The 14,193-nt window shown below is 36.0% G+C and overlaps 1 protein-coding gene across 43 annotated transcripts in view; it reads right to left on the bottom strand.

Annotated features, from left to right (window-relative positions):
* Lar (tyrosine-protein phosphatase Lar) overlaps positions 1-14,193 on the bottom strand; it is a 1,659,242-nt gene that overhangs the window by 91,038 nt on the left and 1,554,011 nt on the right. For all 43 annotated transcript variants that reach the window (XM_067764572.1, XM_067764575.1, XM_067764574.1 and 40 more), the window contains one exon: positions 12,004-12,196. In XM_067764572.1, the coding sequence (XP_067620673.1) occupies positions 12,004-12,196 (193 nt within the window). The remainder of the gene's footprint in view (positions 1-12,003; positions 12,197-14,193) is intronic.

Here is a 14,193-nt window from a genome sequence, read left to right as displayed (position 1 = left end):
GGCATCAAACGAAAGGTGTTAATGAGTATTTTAAAAGGGAGTGGGCCTTAGTTCTATAGGTGGACGCCATTTCGAAATATCGCCATAAAGGTGGACCAGGGGTGACTCTAGAATGTGTTTGAACGATATGGGTATCAAATTAAAGGTATTAATGAGGGTTTTAAAAGGGAGTGGTGGTCGCATTTTCGAGATATCGCCATAACGGTGGACCAGGGGTGACCTAGAATTTGTTTGTACAATATGGGTAACAAAAGAAAGGTGTTAATGAGTATTTTAAAAGGGAGTAATCCTTAGTTCCATAGGTGGACGCCGTTTCGAGATATCGCCATAAAGGTGGAGCAGGGGTGACCCTAGAATTTGTTTCTACAATATGGGTATCAAAAGAAAGGTGTTAATGAGTATTTTAAAAGGGAGTAATCCTTAGTTCCATAGGTGGACGCCGTTTCGAGATATCGCCATAAAGGTGGGCCAGGGGTGACTCTAGAATTCGTTTGTGCAATATGGGTATCAAACGAAAGGAGTTAATGAGTATTTTAAAAGGGAGTGGGCCTTAGTTCTATAGGTGGACGCCTGTTCGAGGTATCGCAATAAAGGTGGACCAGGGGTGACTCTAGACTTTGTTTGTACGATATGGGTATCCAATGAAAGATGTTAATGAGTACTTTTAAAAGGGAGTTGGCCTTCGTTCTATAGGTGTTCGCCTTTTCGATATGGGTATTAAATGAAAGGTGTTAATGAGTATTTTAAAAGGGCGTTGGGGCTTAGTTCTATAGGTGGACGCCTTTTCGAGATATCGCCATAAAGGTGGACCAGGGGTGACTCTAGAATGAGTTTGTACGATATGGGTATCAAATTAAAGGTATTAATGAGAGTTTTAAAAGGGAGTGGTGTGAAGGCGTTTTCCAGATATCGACCAAAATGTGGACCAGGGTGACCCAGAACATCATCTGTTGGATACCGCTAATTTATTTATATATGTAATACCTGCCAAGATTTTAAGGGTTTTTTATTTCGCCCTGCAGAACTTTTTCATTTTCTTCTACTTAATATGGTAGGTGTCCCAACCATTTTATAAAGTTTTTTCTAAAGTTATATTTCGCGTCAATGAAACAATCCAATTACCTTACCATGTTTCATCCCTTTTTTCGTATTTGGTATAGAATTATGGCATTTTTTCATTTTTCGTAATTTTTGATATCGAAAAAGTGGGCGTGGTCATAGTCGGATTTCGTGCATTTTTCATACCAAGATAAAGTGAGTTCAAGTAAGCACGTGAACAAAGTTCATTAAAGATATGTCGATTTTTGCTCAAGTTATCGTGTTAACGGCCATGCGGAAGGACAGACGGACGACTGTGTATAAAAACTGGGCGTGGCATCAACCGATTTCGCCCATTTTCACAGAAAACAGTTAACGTCATAAAATCTATGCCCCTACCAAATATCAAAAGGATTGGTTAATTTTTGTTCGACTTATGGCGTTAAAAGTATCCTAGACAAATTAAATGAAAAAGGGCGGAGCCACTCCCATTTTGAAATTTTCTTTTATTTTTGTATTTTGTTGCACCATATCATTACTGGAGTTGAATGTTGACATAATTTACTTATATACTGTAAAGATATTAAATTTTTTGTTAAAATTTTACTTGATATTAGAGAAAAATTGTAAGTTTACAAACGGCGATGGTTCGTAGGACATGTTTCTGAATTTCACTTCTTCATCAGCTAGCTTTTCGGGAGCTGAGCGTTGAACTCGAATCTCCAACATTCATATCAGTGCAAGCCTTTAGCTGCTACGCCATATGAATGTTCCGTTGTTCGCTGTACAATTGGTCTCTAAGAGTTGCCTTTTTGTTTATATTCCTTTTGATCACCATGTAGGCACATACACTCTGTATGTAGTTTATTCCTAATGGTGTGGATATGATATTTAGGCGCGCTTTTGAAAGCTTAGTAACATTTGTTCGGATTTTTACAGTATTTGTTTTTAATGCTTCCGCTGTTACTTTTTCTCTAATATCAATTAAAAAAAAAAAACCATTGTATAAAGCAATATGAGCAAAGCTCGCTAATTAAATACATATGATCATGTTGATATAATAGTAACAGCGGAAGTATTAAAAACAAATACTGTAAAAATCCGAACAAATGTTACTAAGCTTTCAAAAGCGCGCCTAAATATCATATCCACACCATTAGGAATAAACTACATACAGAGTGTATGTGCCTACATGGTGATCAAAAGGAATATAAACAAAAAGGCAACTCTTAGAGACCAATTGTACAGCGAACAACGGAACATTCATATGGCGTAGCAGCTAAAGGCTTGCACTGATATGAATGTTGGAGATTCGAGTTCAACGCTCAGCTCCCGAAAAGCTAGCTGATGAAGAAGTGAAATTCAGAAACATGTCCTAGTAACCATCGCCGTTTGTAAACTTACAATTTTTCTCTAATATCAAGTAAAAAAAAAAAAAAAAAAAAAAAACCATTGTATAAAGCAATATGAGCAAAGCTCGCTAATTAAATACATATGATCATGTTAAAATTTTACTTTAAAAAAAAATTTTTTTTTAAAAGTGGGCGTGGTCCTTCTCCGATTTTGCTAACTTTTATGAAGCATACATATAGTAATAGGAGTAACGTCCTGCCAAATTTCATCATGATATCTTCAACGGCTGCCAAATTACAGCTTGCAAAACTTTTAAATTAGCTTCTTTTAAAAGTGGGCGGTGCCACGCCCATTGTCCAAAATTTTACTAATTTTCTATTCTGCGTCATAAGTTCAACTTATCTACCAAGTTTCGTCGCTTTAGCTGTCTTTTGTAAAGAATTATCGCACTTTTTCGGTTTTTCGAAATTTTCGATATCGAAAAAGTGGGCGTGGTTATAGTCCGATATCGTTCATTTTAAATAGCGATCTGAGATGAGTGCTCAGGAACCTATATACCAAATTTCATCCAGATACCTCAAAATTTACTCAAGTTATCGTGTTAACGGACGGACGGACGAACGGACATGGCTCAATCAAATTTTTTTTCGATCTTGATTATTTTGATATTTGGAAGTCTATATCTATCTCGATTCCTTTATATATGTACAACCAACCGTTATCCAATCAAACTTAATATACTCTGTGAGCTCTGCTCAACTGAGTATAATAACCCCGCCCCACATTACAACTTTGTATCTTTGTGTGTATATATATGTTAGTGGCCCTTTGGCCAAAGAGAAGGTTAGTGGAAAGGAAATAATTGTGTCTGATGGTAATGGTGTACTCAGTGCAGTCAATACTTCTGTTCCAACAACAAATATGCCATACGCCTTCGTTGCTGCTTTGTCAACTAGTGTAGTTACTAATACTTCCTCTTCTTATACCTCTTCTTCTGCTTCTACTGGCCAAGAGAAAATGCTGCCGTCCCCTCATGTTGCTACTCCCGCTACTGGTACTCCGACTGCGGCGCCAGAGTTTCCAGCCAATATGAGTGCAACTAATTTAGATGAACCAGCTGCAGGTGCTGATAACCAAAGTGATTGGAACACTGTGCGTAAAAAAAAGAGGTCTAATAAAAGCAAAAATAAGTCCTCTGGTTCTAGTACAGCGAATTCTTCCCAAAGCGATTTAAATTCAAATCAGTTGCAAGGTTCTGGTAACAATGCTGATTCCAGGGCAAATATCAACGCTAGCCACCCAAAAAATGCAAACGCTCGGAAATTAATTAAACCCTTATTTATTGGGTCGAGCTCCAGTAATGAGTTACGAGCTGTTGTCAGAAGAAAATGGCTCCATATATCTCCCTTTTCTACTTCAGCAACAGCTGACCAGGTAAAAAAATATATTGCTAGACATACTGGTATGGAAGAAAACTCCATTATTTGCAGTAGTCTTAGCAAGAAAGGTGTGGATCCGAGCTCTTTGAGACACCTTAATTTCAAGTTAGGCGTTAATGCCAACTCATATGCGATGCTGTTGCGGCCTGAACTATGGCCTGCAAATATTGTTGTGCGCCCATTTAAATTCAAGCCAAAAAACGACGAAAACCAACCGATGTCCGACGGCAATCGGTTGGGTTAGATGGAAGAAATAATCACCTAAGATTATATATGCAGAATATGGCTGGTGTTAGAACAAAATCCCAGCTGGTGCGGCTATTTAGCTGCCATGAAGAATATGATGTTTTTGTCTTCATTGAGACGTGGCTAAATGAAAACTTTTTCAGCGAGGAATATTTTGATCCTATGTTATACAATGTTTTTCGCAAAGACAGAAATTCAAACTTTACTGGTTGTGCACGAGGTGGTGGAGTTCTCATTGCGGTACATTCCAAACATCATGCTTCTGAAATCATACTGGAAAATAATAGTGCGCTACTTGACCAGCTATGTGTATGCATTCGAGGCTCATCAGACACTGTTTTTGTTTGTACTTCGTATATACCGCCCAATAGTAGCTACGACTTATACACTGCACATGTCGATAATATTACGTCACTGGCATTGAACAAAGTTGGTGGTGATCATCTCTGCGTGCTGGGTGATTTTAATCTGGGTAATGTTAAATGGTCACAGACTCTATCAAACTCGGCTTTAATAGCATGTGAGGTCATTGGCTCCAGTGAAATATATTTAATAGATAGTTTTTTAAGTATTGATATTAAACAAATTAATCGTTTTTCAAACAGACTAGGTCGTACTTTGGATTTGATATTTTTATCTAATAATCTAAATTTTTCACTTTTTGAATGTATTTCTCCTATTAAAAAATCCGATTTGCATCATGTTCCATTAGTTCTTGATCTTGAGTTTTATAAATTTGCCGAAGCGAGTACTACCAGCTCTAATTTTTCTTTTAATTTTAAGAGATGTGATTTTTCGAACTTGAACAATCTTTTGCTGGAAATAAATTGGGATAATTTGTTTTGCAGTCTTGATAGCACTAAAAGGTTTGAGATATTTAAGTCTACTGTTCTGCAAATTTGTAGAAATGTCATTCCCTTGGCTTCCAAAAAGAAGTACAAGGTGCCCTGGCATAATAGAGCCTTGATGAAACTCCGGAATTTGAAAAATAAATTTTTCCGTAAATTTAAAAGAACTCAAAATCCAACATTTTTCAACTTGTATAAAGAGTATGATAAGAAATTCGCGTGTCTGGATAAATTCTTACACAGAAATTATATTTTAAATTTTGAGGAAAATCTTAAATCTAACCCAAAATCATTTTGGAACTTTGTCAACTCGAAGAAATCAGTTTCGAATATTCCGTCCTCTCTTTTTCTTGCTGAAGAAGCTGTCGATACTCCGGAGGATGCTGCAAATCTTTTTGCTGAATACTTTATGAACAATTTCACTTCTGACTCTGTCAATCATGATAACATTACTTTTAATATTCAGGCTTCGATTGACTTCGGTAATGTAGTATTGTCTAAGGAAGATGTTCTTAATGGGCTTATTCGGCGTAAGACGTCGACTATTACCGATATCGATGGGTTCTCTGCAATTCTGTTTAAACAATGTGATTCCCTAGTCTATCCACTGTTGTTAATTTTTAATAATTCGTTATCTACAGGTACTTTTATTGATGCGTGGAAAGTAGCATTCATTACACCTATTTTCAAGAGCGGCAATAAAAATGATATTACTAATTATAGGCCTATTTCAAAACTGTCCACCATTGCGAAGCTCTTTGAATGTATCATCCAAGATAAATTACGTTTCTGTGTAAAGAATTTTGTGTGTCCTGAGCAGCATGGATTTTTTCCAGGACGTTCAACTGTGTCTAATCTGACTATTTTCTCGGATGACTGCCTTGCAGCTTTTCAGGCAGGATATCAGGTCGACGCTGTGTATACTGACTTTTCCAAGGCATTCGATCGGGTTTCCCATGTTATTTTGATAAAAAAGTTAGCCTGTTTGGGCTTTCACTCAGTATTTTTGAGTTGGATTGAATCCTACTTATTTAAGCGTCGCTGCATGGTTGTAGTTGATGGTGTTAGGTCTCGTCCATTCGTTGCTTCCTCCGGTGTTCCACAAGGTAGTATCCTGGGTCCACTGTTTTTTGTCATGTTTATTAATGATATTCGCTCTTGCTTCTCTAAAGTAAGATTCTTGCTGTATGCAGATGACCTGAAGATATACTTGCCTATTCATAGCCTTCATGATGCGGTATTGTTGCAAGAAGCTTTGGATAAACTTAGTAACTGGTGTAATAATAATCGGTTATCACTTAACCTAAAAAAGTGCTTTCAAATAACTTTTTCGAAGCGTGTCAACTTGATTGATACCGTGTATCAAATATCAAACTCGCCCCTGTTGCGGGTTAGTGAAATTAAGGACTTGGGTGTAATATTTGACACGAAGTTTTCGTTTTCAAGTCATATTAATGTGTGCATTGCTAAGTCGTATGCCATGCTAGCTTTTGTTAGGCGTCATAGCTTGGATTTCAGTGACCCGTATACGCTAAAGCTTTTATATTCTGCGTTTGTGCGATCCCAACTTGAATACGCTTGTTTCATCTGGTCTCCGTATTATTCCTGCCATGTTGCAAGAATTGAACGAATCCAAAAAGTATTCGTACGCTTTGCATTACGCAGTCTGCGCTTCTCGGATCCTGTCCCGACTTATAAAGCTCGTTGCTTATTGATCAACTTAAAATCATTGCAGGACAGGAGGACAATTTTATCGTTGTCGTTCGTTTTCGATTTGTTACGTGGGGTTGTTGATTGCCCTGTGCTCTTGGAGAAGATTTTCATTAATATACCGGCTAGAGCTCTTCGTGCTTCTGAGTTTTTTCATATTGGTGTTCTCAGGGCTCTTTATGCGCGGCATGCTCCAATTACTAGAGCCTTAATTGAGTTCAATAGAATTTCTAAATTTTGTGAGATAGATTTTTCTTGTTCGAAAGAAGGCTTTCTGAGTATTTTAAATACTTTTTATAAGTAAGGTAATTTATATTATTATACATTATTAACTACTTTACACTTTTATAATTAGCCTATAAGATTCTTTTTTAATTGGCTTAAATAAATAAATAAATAAATAAATGTATTACAGCAATAACAAGAGCAAAAAGCTGTATATTCGATGCTTGTCAACATTCATGTTGCTGTTATGCATTTTTGTTTGCTTTGAGAGAGTATGTGAGATATGTTTGTATGCGTAATACAAAACTAGGCTAGTGGTTTGCCAAATTTCATTTCATTTAAATACATTAATACATGTTGATATGTATGTATGTTGGCATTGTAGCTTACAAGCATAAACATGCATACATTAATACATACGTATATGTATATCAATCACTTACGTAGATAAGTATGCTCACACAAATATGTAGTGTATATTTAGGCGTTCGTGCATGCGAAAAGCACTCACACTAAATTGCGTGCATTGCATGCAATTAGCTTACGTGCGCCTACACCTACACAAACAAGGATATATTTTAAAGTGCACCTAAAACACGTCATTTACTCATCCATGCACACAAATATTAATGCATTTACAAAATACACATTAAAACGTCATTATCGCTTTATGATATCAACATCGCAAATGCAATTCATCGCACTTGGCTTCAGAATATTTTATGCGTCAAGTGAATTATAAAAATAAATAAATACTTGGTGAAATTTACCTTGGAGGAGATTTAGGACGAGCTTCTCCTCAAATTTTCCGGGAGTTGAAGCCAGGATTTTCGGTGTGGTAGGCGGAGCACGCTACTACCACACCACGGTGGCCGCCTAATACATACCTAATTATTAGACTGCAACCCTAGTAGCTCTGCCCTCATTAGTGTATTGTAAAAATATTGCGAATAACTCCATCTTGCACCAAACATTAAATAAACCACCTACCAAACCACTGTATGTACGGAGCTGCCACGTATGGATGTGTTCGAGCCGCGAAGTAACAACAGCAATATTGCTAAAGAGCTACTTAAATGGGGTTACCCCTTTATCCCCAAAATCTAAATTCCCAAATCAAAATCCCATAATCAAAATCCCCAAGACGAAATTAGCGGGACGGGGCCTACATGTTTTATGTAGGACTCCAAATGACATCTGCAATGCAGATAAGTTTTGACTCAGAAGCTTTTCGTGGCAGAAATACACTCGGAGTGCTTACCAAATCACTGCCGAGGGGCAACAGTCTTCTAATTGAAAAAAACTTGTTTCTAAAATATTGATGTTGCTGTGCCTGGGGCGTGAACCTATGCTAACACCACAGCACAGCGGCCGCCAAGTTTTAGTCATTTGAAAGTTTTTGTTAGGAATACCAGGCTGAAATCAAACTTCATAGTACTAAACTCGTTTTTTTCTATAGTAAACTTGTACTTGTTTTTTCGCCATAAAGTTTGGTCCAATTGAGATATTGCCTTGAAATTCGATACACCGCTTTCGGTTGAAACGCGAAGGATTCTATATTAAAAAAAATTCTTCTCATTTGGATGAGCCGTTCCATAGTTTAAGGGTCGGATCCTTATTCTGTGAATTCGGTCTTAAACTAAACTCCTTTCAGGATATATGCCAAGTATTTGTTATGCGGAATGTGTATACAGCAAACTAGATTCCAAGTCTGCACACAAAATTGATGCAGCCTTCAATCATGTAACGCGATATGTTTTTGGCTTAGCAAGATTTGACCATGTATCTGAATGGAGGACTCGTTTGTTGGGTTGTGAGGTCTCTGATTACCTTAGAGCGAGGAACTGCATTTTCCTTTATCGTATTATGGCAGATAAAGTGCCCAGTTACTTATATAACAAGTTGACTCTCTCGCAGTCTGCTCGCATATGTGACATAATTTTACCAAACTACAACTATTTGAACTCTGCAAGGTTATTCTTTGTCAATGCTATCCGCATATGGAACTCCATCCCGAACTCAATTCGCAATAGCTTAAGTAAGCAACTTTAAGAATGTTATATATTCGTTTTTTCGTCAATGAATGTCTTGATTTGAAACTGAGTTTACCTACATATCTTCTAGTCAATTATTATTATTATTATCTTAAGTATTCTGGTACCTAACTAGCAATTCTGTTTCCGAAAATGGCTTACTGTATATTTAGATATAACCGATTTTAATACTAAGTTCGTTTTTATTTTCCTAATTGTTTTTCGTAAGCGTTCGTAAGCGTTGGGAGCGAATATTTGTTAACGTTAAACTTTTCTTTTTTATACTCAGTTGAGCAGAGCTCACAGAGTATATTAACTTTGATTGGATAACAGTTGGTTGTACAGGTATAAAGGAATAGAGATAGATATAGACTTCCATATATCAAAATCATCAGTATCGAAAAAATATTCGATTGAGACATGTCCGTCCGTCCGTCCATCCGTCTGTCCGTTAACACGATAACTTGAGTAAATTTTGAGGTATCTTGATGAAATTTGGTATGTAGGTTCCTGGGCACTCATATCAGATCGCTATTTAAAATGAACGATATCGGACTATAACCACGCCCACTTTTTCGATATCGAAAATTTCGAAAAACACAAAAAATGCGATAATTCATTACCAAATATGGATTAAGCGATGAAACTTGGTAGGTGAGTTGAAATTATGACGCAGAATAGAAAACTAGTAAAATTTTGGACAATGGGCGTGGCACCGCCTACTTTTAAAAGAATGTAATTTAGAAGTTTTGCAAGCTGTAATTTGGCAGTCGTTGAAGATATCATGATGAAATTTGGCAGAAACGTTACTCTTATTACTATATGTCTGCTTAATAAAAATTAGCAAAATCGGAGAAAGACCACGCCCACTTTAAAAATTTTTTTTTTTTTTAATTCAAATTTTAAAAGAAAAGTTAATATCTTTACAGTATATAAGTAAATTATGTCAACATTCAACTCCAGTAATGATATGTTGCAACAAAATACAAAAATAAAAGAAAATTTCAAAATGGGCGTGGCTCCGCCCTTATTCATTTAATTTGTCTAGGATACTTTTAATGCCATAAGTCGAACAAAAATTTACCAATCCTTGTGAAATTTGGTAGCGGGTTAGATTCTAGGACGATAACTGTTTTCTGTGAAAAAGGGCGAAATCGGTTGAAGCCACGCCCAGTTTTTATACACAGTCGACCGTCTGTCCTTCCGCTCGGACGTTAACACGATAACTTGAGCAAAAATCGATATATCTTTACTAAACTCAGTTCACGTACTTATCTGAACTCACTTTGTATTGGTGTAAAAAATGGCCGAAATCCGACTATGACCACGCCCACTTTTTCGATATCTAAAATTACGCCATAATTATATACCAAATACGAAAAAAGGGATGAAACATGGTAATTGTATTGGTCTATTGACGCAAAATATAACTTTAGAAAAAAACTTGGTAAAATGGGTGTGACACCTACCATATTAAGTAGAAGTAAATGAAAAAGTTTTGCAGGGCGAAATCAAAAGCCCTTGGAATCTTGGAAGGAATACTGCTCGTGGTATTACATATATAAATAAATTAGCGGTACCCGACAGATGAAGTTCTGGATCACCGTGGTCCACATTTTGGTCGATATCTCAAAAACGCCTTCACATATACAACTAAGGGCCGCTCCCTTTTAAAACCCTCATTAATACCTTTAATTTGATACCCATATCGTACAAACAAATTCTAGAGTCACCCCTGGTCCACCTTTATGGCGATATCCCGAAAAGGCGTCCACCCATAGAACTAAGGCCCACTCCCTTTTAAAACACTTATTAACACCTTTCGTTTGATACCCATATTGTACAAACGCATTCTAGAGTCAACCCTGGTCCACTTTTATAACGATATTCCGAAAAGGCGTCCACCTATAGAACTAAGGCCCACTCCCTTTTAAAATACTCATTAACACCTTTCGTTTGATACCCATATCGTACAAACAAATTCTAGAGTCACCCCTGGTCCATCTTTATGGCGATATCTCGAAAAGGCGTCCATCTATAGAACTTAGGCCCACTCCCTTTTAAAATTATCATTAACACATTTCATTTGATACCCATATCGTACAAACCAATTCTAGATTCAGACCTGGTCTACCTTTATGGCGATATCCCTAAATGGCGTCCATCTATAGAACTATGGCCCAATTCCTCTTAAAATACTTTTTAATACCTTCCATTTGATACACATGTCATACAAACACATTTCAGGGTTACCCTAGGTTCTTTTTACAACATGGTGATTTTCCTTTACTTTGTCTCCACAGCTCTCAACTGAGTATGTAATGTTCGGTTAAACCCGAACTTAGCCGTCCTTACTTGTTTTTCTTTATGAATTGTAGTGAGCATATTCTGTTATGAATCTGTTTTGGTTTCCATCATATATTATTTTATATACCTTAAATATGTTAGGTTAATGTGTTAAATTTAAAACTTGAATGTTTTATTGTTATCCTGTTATTTAATGTCTGTTGTACTATAAAAGATCATACATGATGTTATTGTACTAATATATATTTCTTTTAATAAATGAAATGAAATGAAATGTATTTGCATATTGTTAGCTTAATTCCAAAACGCCCTAACCAAACAAATTTTAAACTTTACTGGAGAAGCAAAAATCATTTTATTTTTACATTCACTGCATGTCGCGGAAACGGGTTTTTAAAAGTGGCATAAATCTGTCGTTGTAAGTGATCTTTCAAATTTTTACAAGAAGTGCACCAAAATCTGCGTAAATGCAGTTTCAAAAAAAAACTTAGTTTTTGGGAAACAAGTCCCAGCTATAAGGTTTCATTAACATTTCACACACATTCATGTGACAAAAAAGAACTCATTGAATAATGAAAACATAACTCAAATGTGGGGAAAATTACACGTTCTACGAAGTTCTAAGCAGCTCCTGGGCGGACCACTGTCGTATGGCATGAACCAATGGTGCGAATGCAGTTATGACACCATTCTTATCAGAGAAAATTAAACAAACTTGGCAGACGATTCAAGCATCTTGTCATCGTATTGTGACAAACCAAAACGCATTTAATACTTTAAACTTATTTAGCCACATTTACTCACCCTGTTGTGTCTTCACTTGCACCGGAGTGGACATGGGACCGGCACCCATTGAGGTATATGCCTGCACACGCACCGTATAAATGGCATGTGGCGTTAATTCCGAAATTGTTGTTAATTCGCTATTGTCCACCATTTGTGAGTCCCAAGATGCTTCAGGTTGATTAGGATTTGTTGTATAATAAACTTTGTAGCCCTGAAAAAGAAATGAGTGAGAAAGAAAAGAATGTTTTTTGTAAGTTTTGTTTACGAAGTATTGGGGAATTAAAGCACAAATTTTTAAGTAACTTAAACTGCATAAACTTTGCTTAAATATTTAAAAAGTTAGTAAATTAGTTTTCAGGCTGAAACGAGCAATAAATGACTAAAGATACATACATCTTTAAATTGCAAGTGCTACCCCCTCAAATTCTTAAGTTACCTTTCCAGCTGCTATATCAATGTTGATGCCGCCCGCTACCAAGTGATTAATGAGTATGACCACAATAGTTCTAGGCATCAAAAACATATACATATTTGAGTACCTTTTTGTATAGATATGTATCCTCACAAATATCTATATATGTGTGTGTTAGTCACATTTATCTATAGCGAAATACTTTCGCCTGCCAATGAAGCATACGTTGATTGCGCCATAGCCATAATATTCAAATGTATGTTGTAATAGAGATTTATGTGAGTGTATTTTAAACCACGTTCCTACATATTACTCAGACCATATATGCATTCTCTTGTAAATTGAGTTCAATAGGTCAAATATTAAATTCCGTTTGCAACATATCTTACATTTCCGCATAGGTTAACAGCTAAAGTTTGGAGTAGCTATACACATAATATACATAGAAAATATGTTTAAGTGCATTCCTCTCAAGCAAAGGCTTCAACTTCAAATAATTATACAGGTCGACAAAATTTGAAAAATGTGCAGACCTAGAAATAGACGAATATATTTCTAAACGCCTTTAGTACGCTGAATCCAAATCCAGTGTCGAAATTTTTAAACTGGTTCTGGTTTTAGAGATATTTGTACTGGAAAATTCTAAAAACTCGTTTTTCTGCTATATTCACAACGGTTCTTCATTACGAAAACTTTTTTTTATTACAAAGCAACCTATACTATTTATATGGGCAGTTGATTTCTTTGATAATTTAGTTTTATTTGTTAGAGCACTTCCCTTGGAAGTGGATATATTGTTCTCTAAACTGTATTAGGATTGCGATACCTTCGCCATACACAAGTTTTTTCACTTTTAGGCACATGCATGCGGCAGGTTTAGAAATAAAGTTATATTAAGCTACTAAAACCAAAAATTTAAGATAAAATGAACTATATAGACTACTCCATCTGCTACATAATTTCAAACCATATATAAGAAAGTGGACTTCACGAACTGCGGACGTAGAGTACAAAAATGTATATATCAATATATCACAAGTATTGGGAATATTTTGAAAATGGGGGTAATGATCGCGCTTTCAAACGGGTATATGACTTTAATGAAAATTTATTTTCGTGGCAAAATGAGGTATTGAATGTACCCGAAAAACGTTCGTACCTCTAAGTAAGGACATCTTGAAAAAAAAGGACAAAAATGAAAAGTCTAATTCGGTATTCAGATTAAGCGAACCGAAGATCTTGTGAAAAGTATTAGGTTAATTCTGGGTGTGGACTTTTTTCGTATTTTGTCCGCCTTTATTATAATTGTTTCAGTTACGTTCCTGTGCCGTTGAATTATATTCCGTAACATCCCTAAGGAGTTTAAGTGGACCGAAGAATTTCTGCTTTTGTGATAATACATACATATATTTGCTGAGAATTAGTTGGTGTGAATACCAAAAGCGAGATAGACAATGCTTTTGATTGCCAGAGCTTACCTACAAAAGTTCTGGGTTGAAAGTTGTATTGTGTATAGAAAGAAAGGGTATGAGGTAAGAATAGAAAGTATGAAAGGTAAGTATAGAAAGGGTATGAGTGAAGTATTTGACTTTTGTTATTTGAAAATAAAATGTACACTGAAGACTGCTAAGTGGCAATATAAGAAATTTTTTTTATAATTTGATAAATAAATCGTTATCAAATCTGCGTACGCTTGAGGAAGTAACCATTGCTTTACCCGATGACGATATTTCTGCCCACGACTAACTTTCTAATGCAAATAGAAAGACAAGTAAAAAACATTGCATAATTTTAGG

The sequence above is a fragment of the Eurosta solidaginis genome, chromosome 2 (assembly GCF_040869045.1).
Source record: "Eurosta solidaginis isolate ZX-2024a chromosome 2, ASM4086904v1, whole genome shotgun sequence".
NCBI classification, from domain to species: Eukaryota; Metazoa; Arthropoda; class Insecta; order Diptera; family Tephritidae; genus Eurosta; species Eurosta solidaginis.
This window is presented reverse-complemented; position numbering and strand designations above follow the sequence as displayed.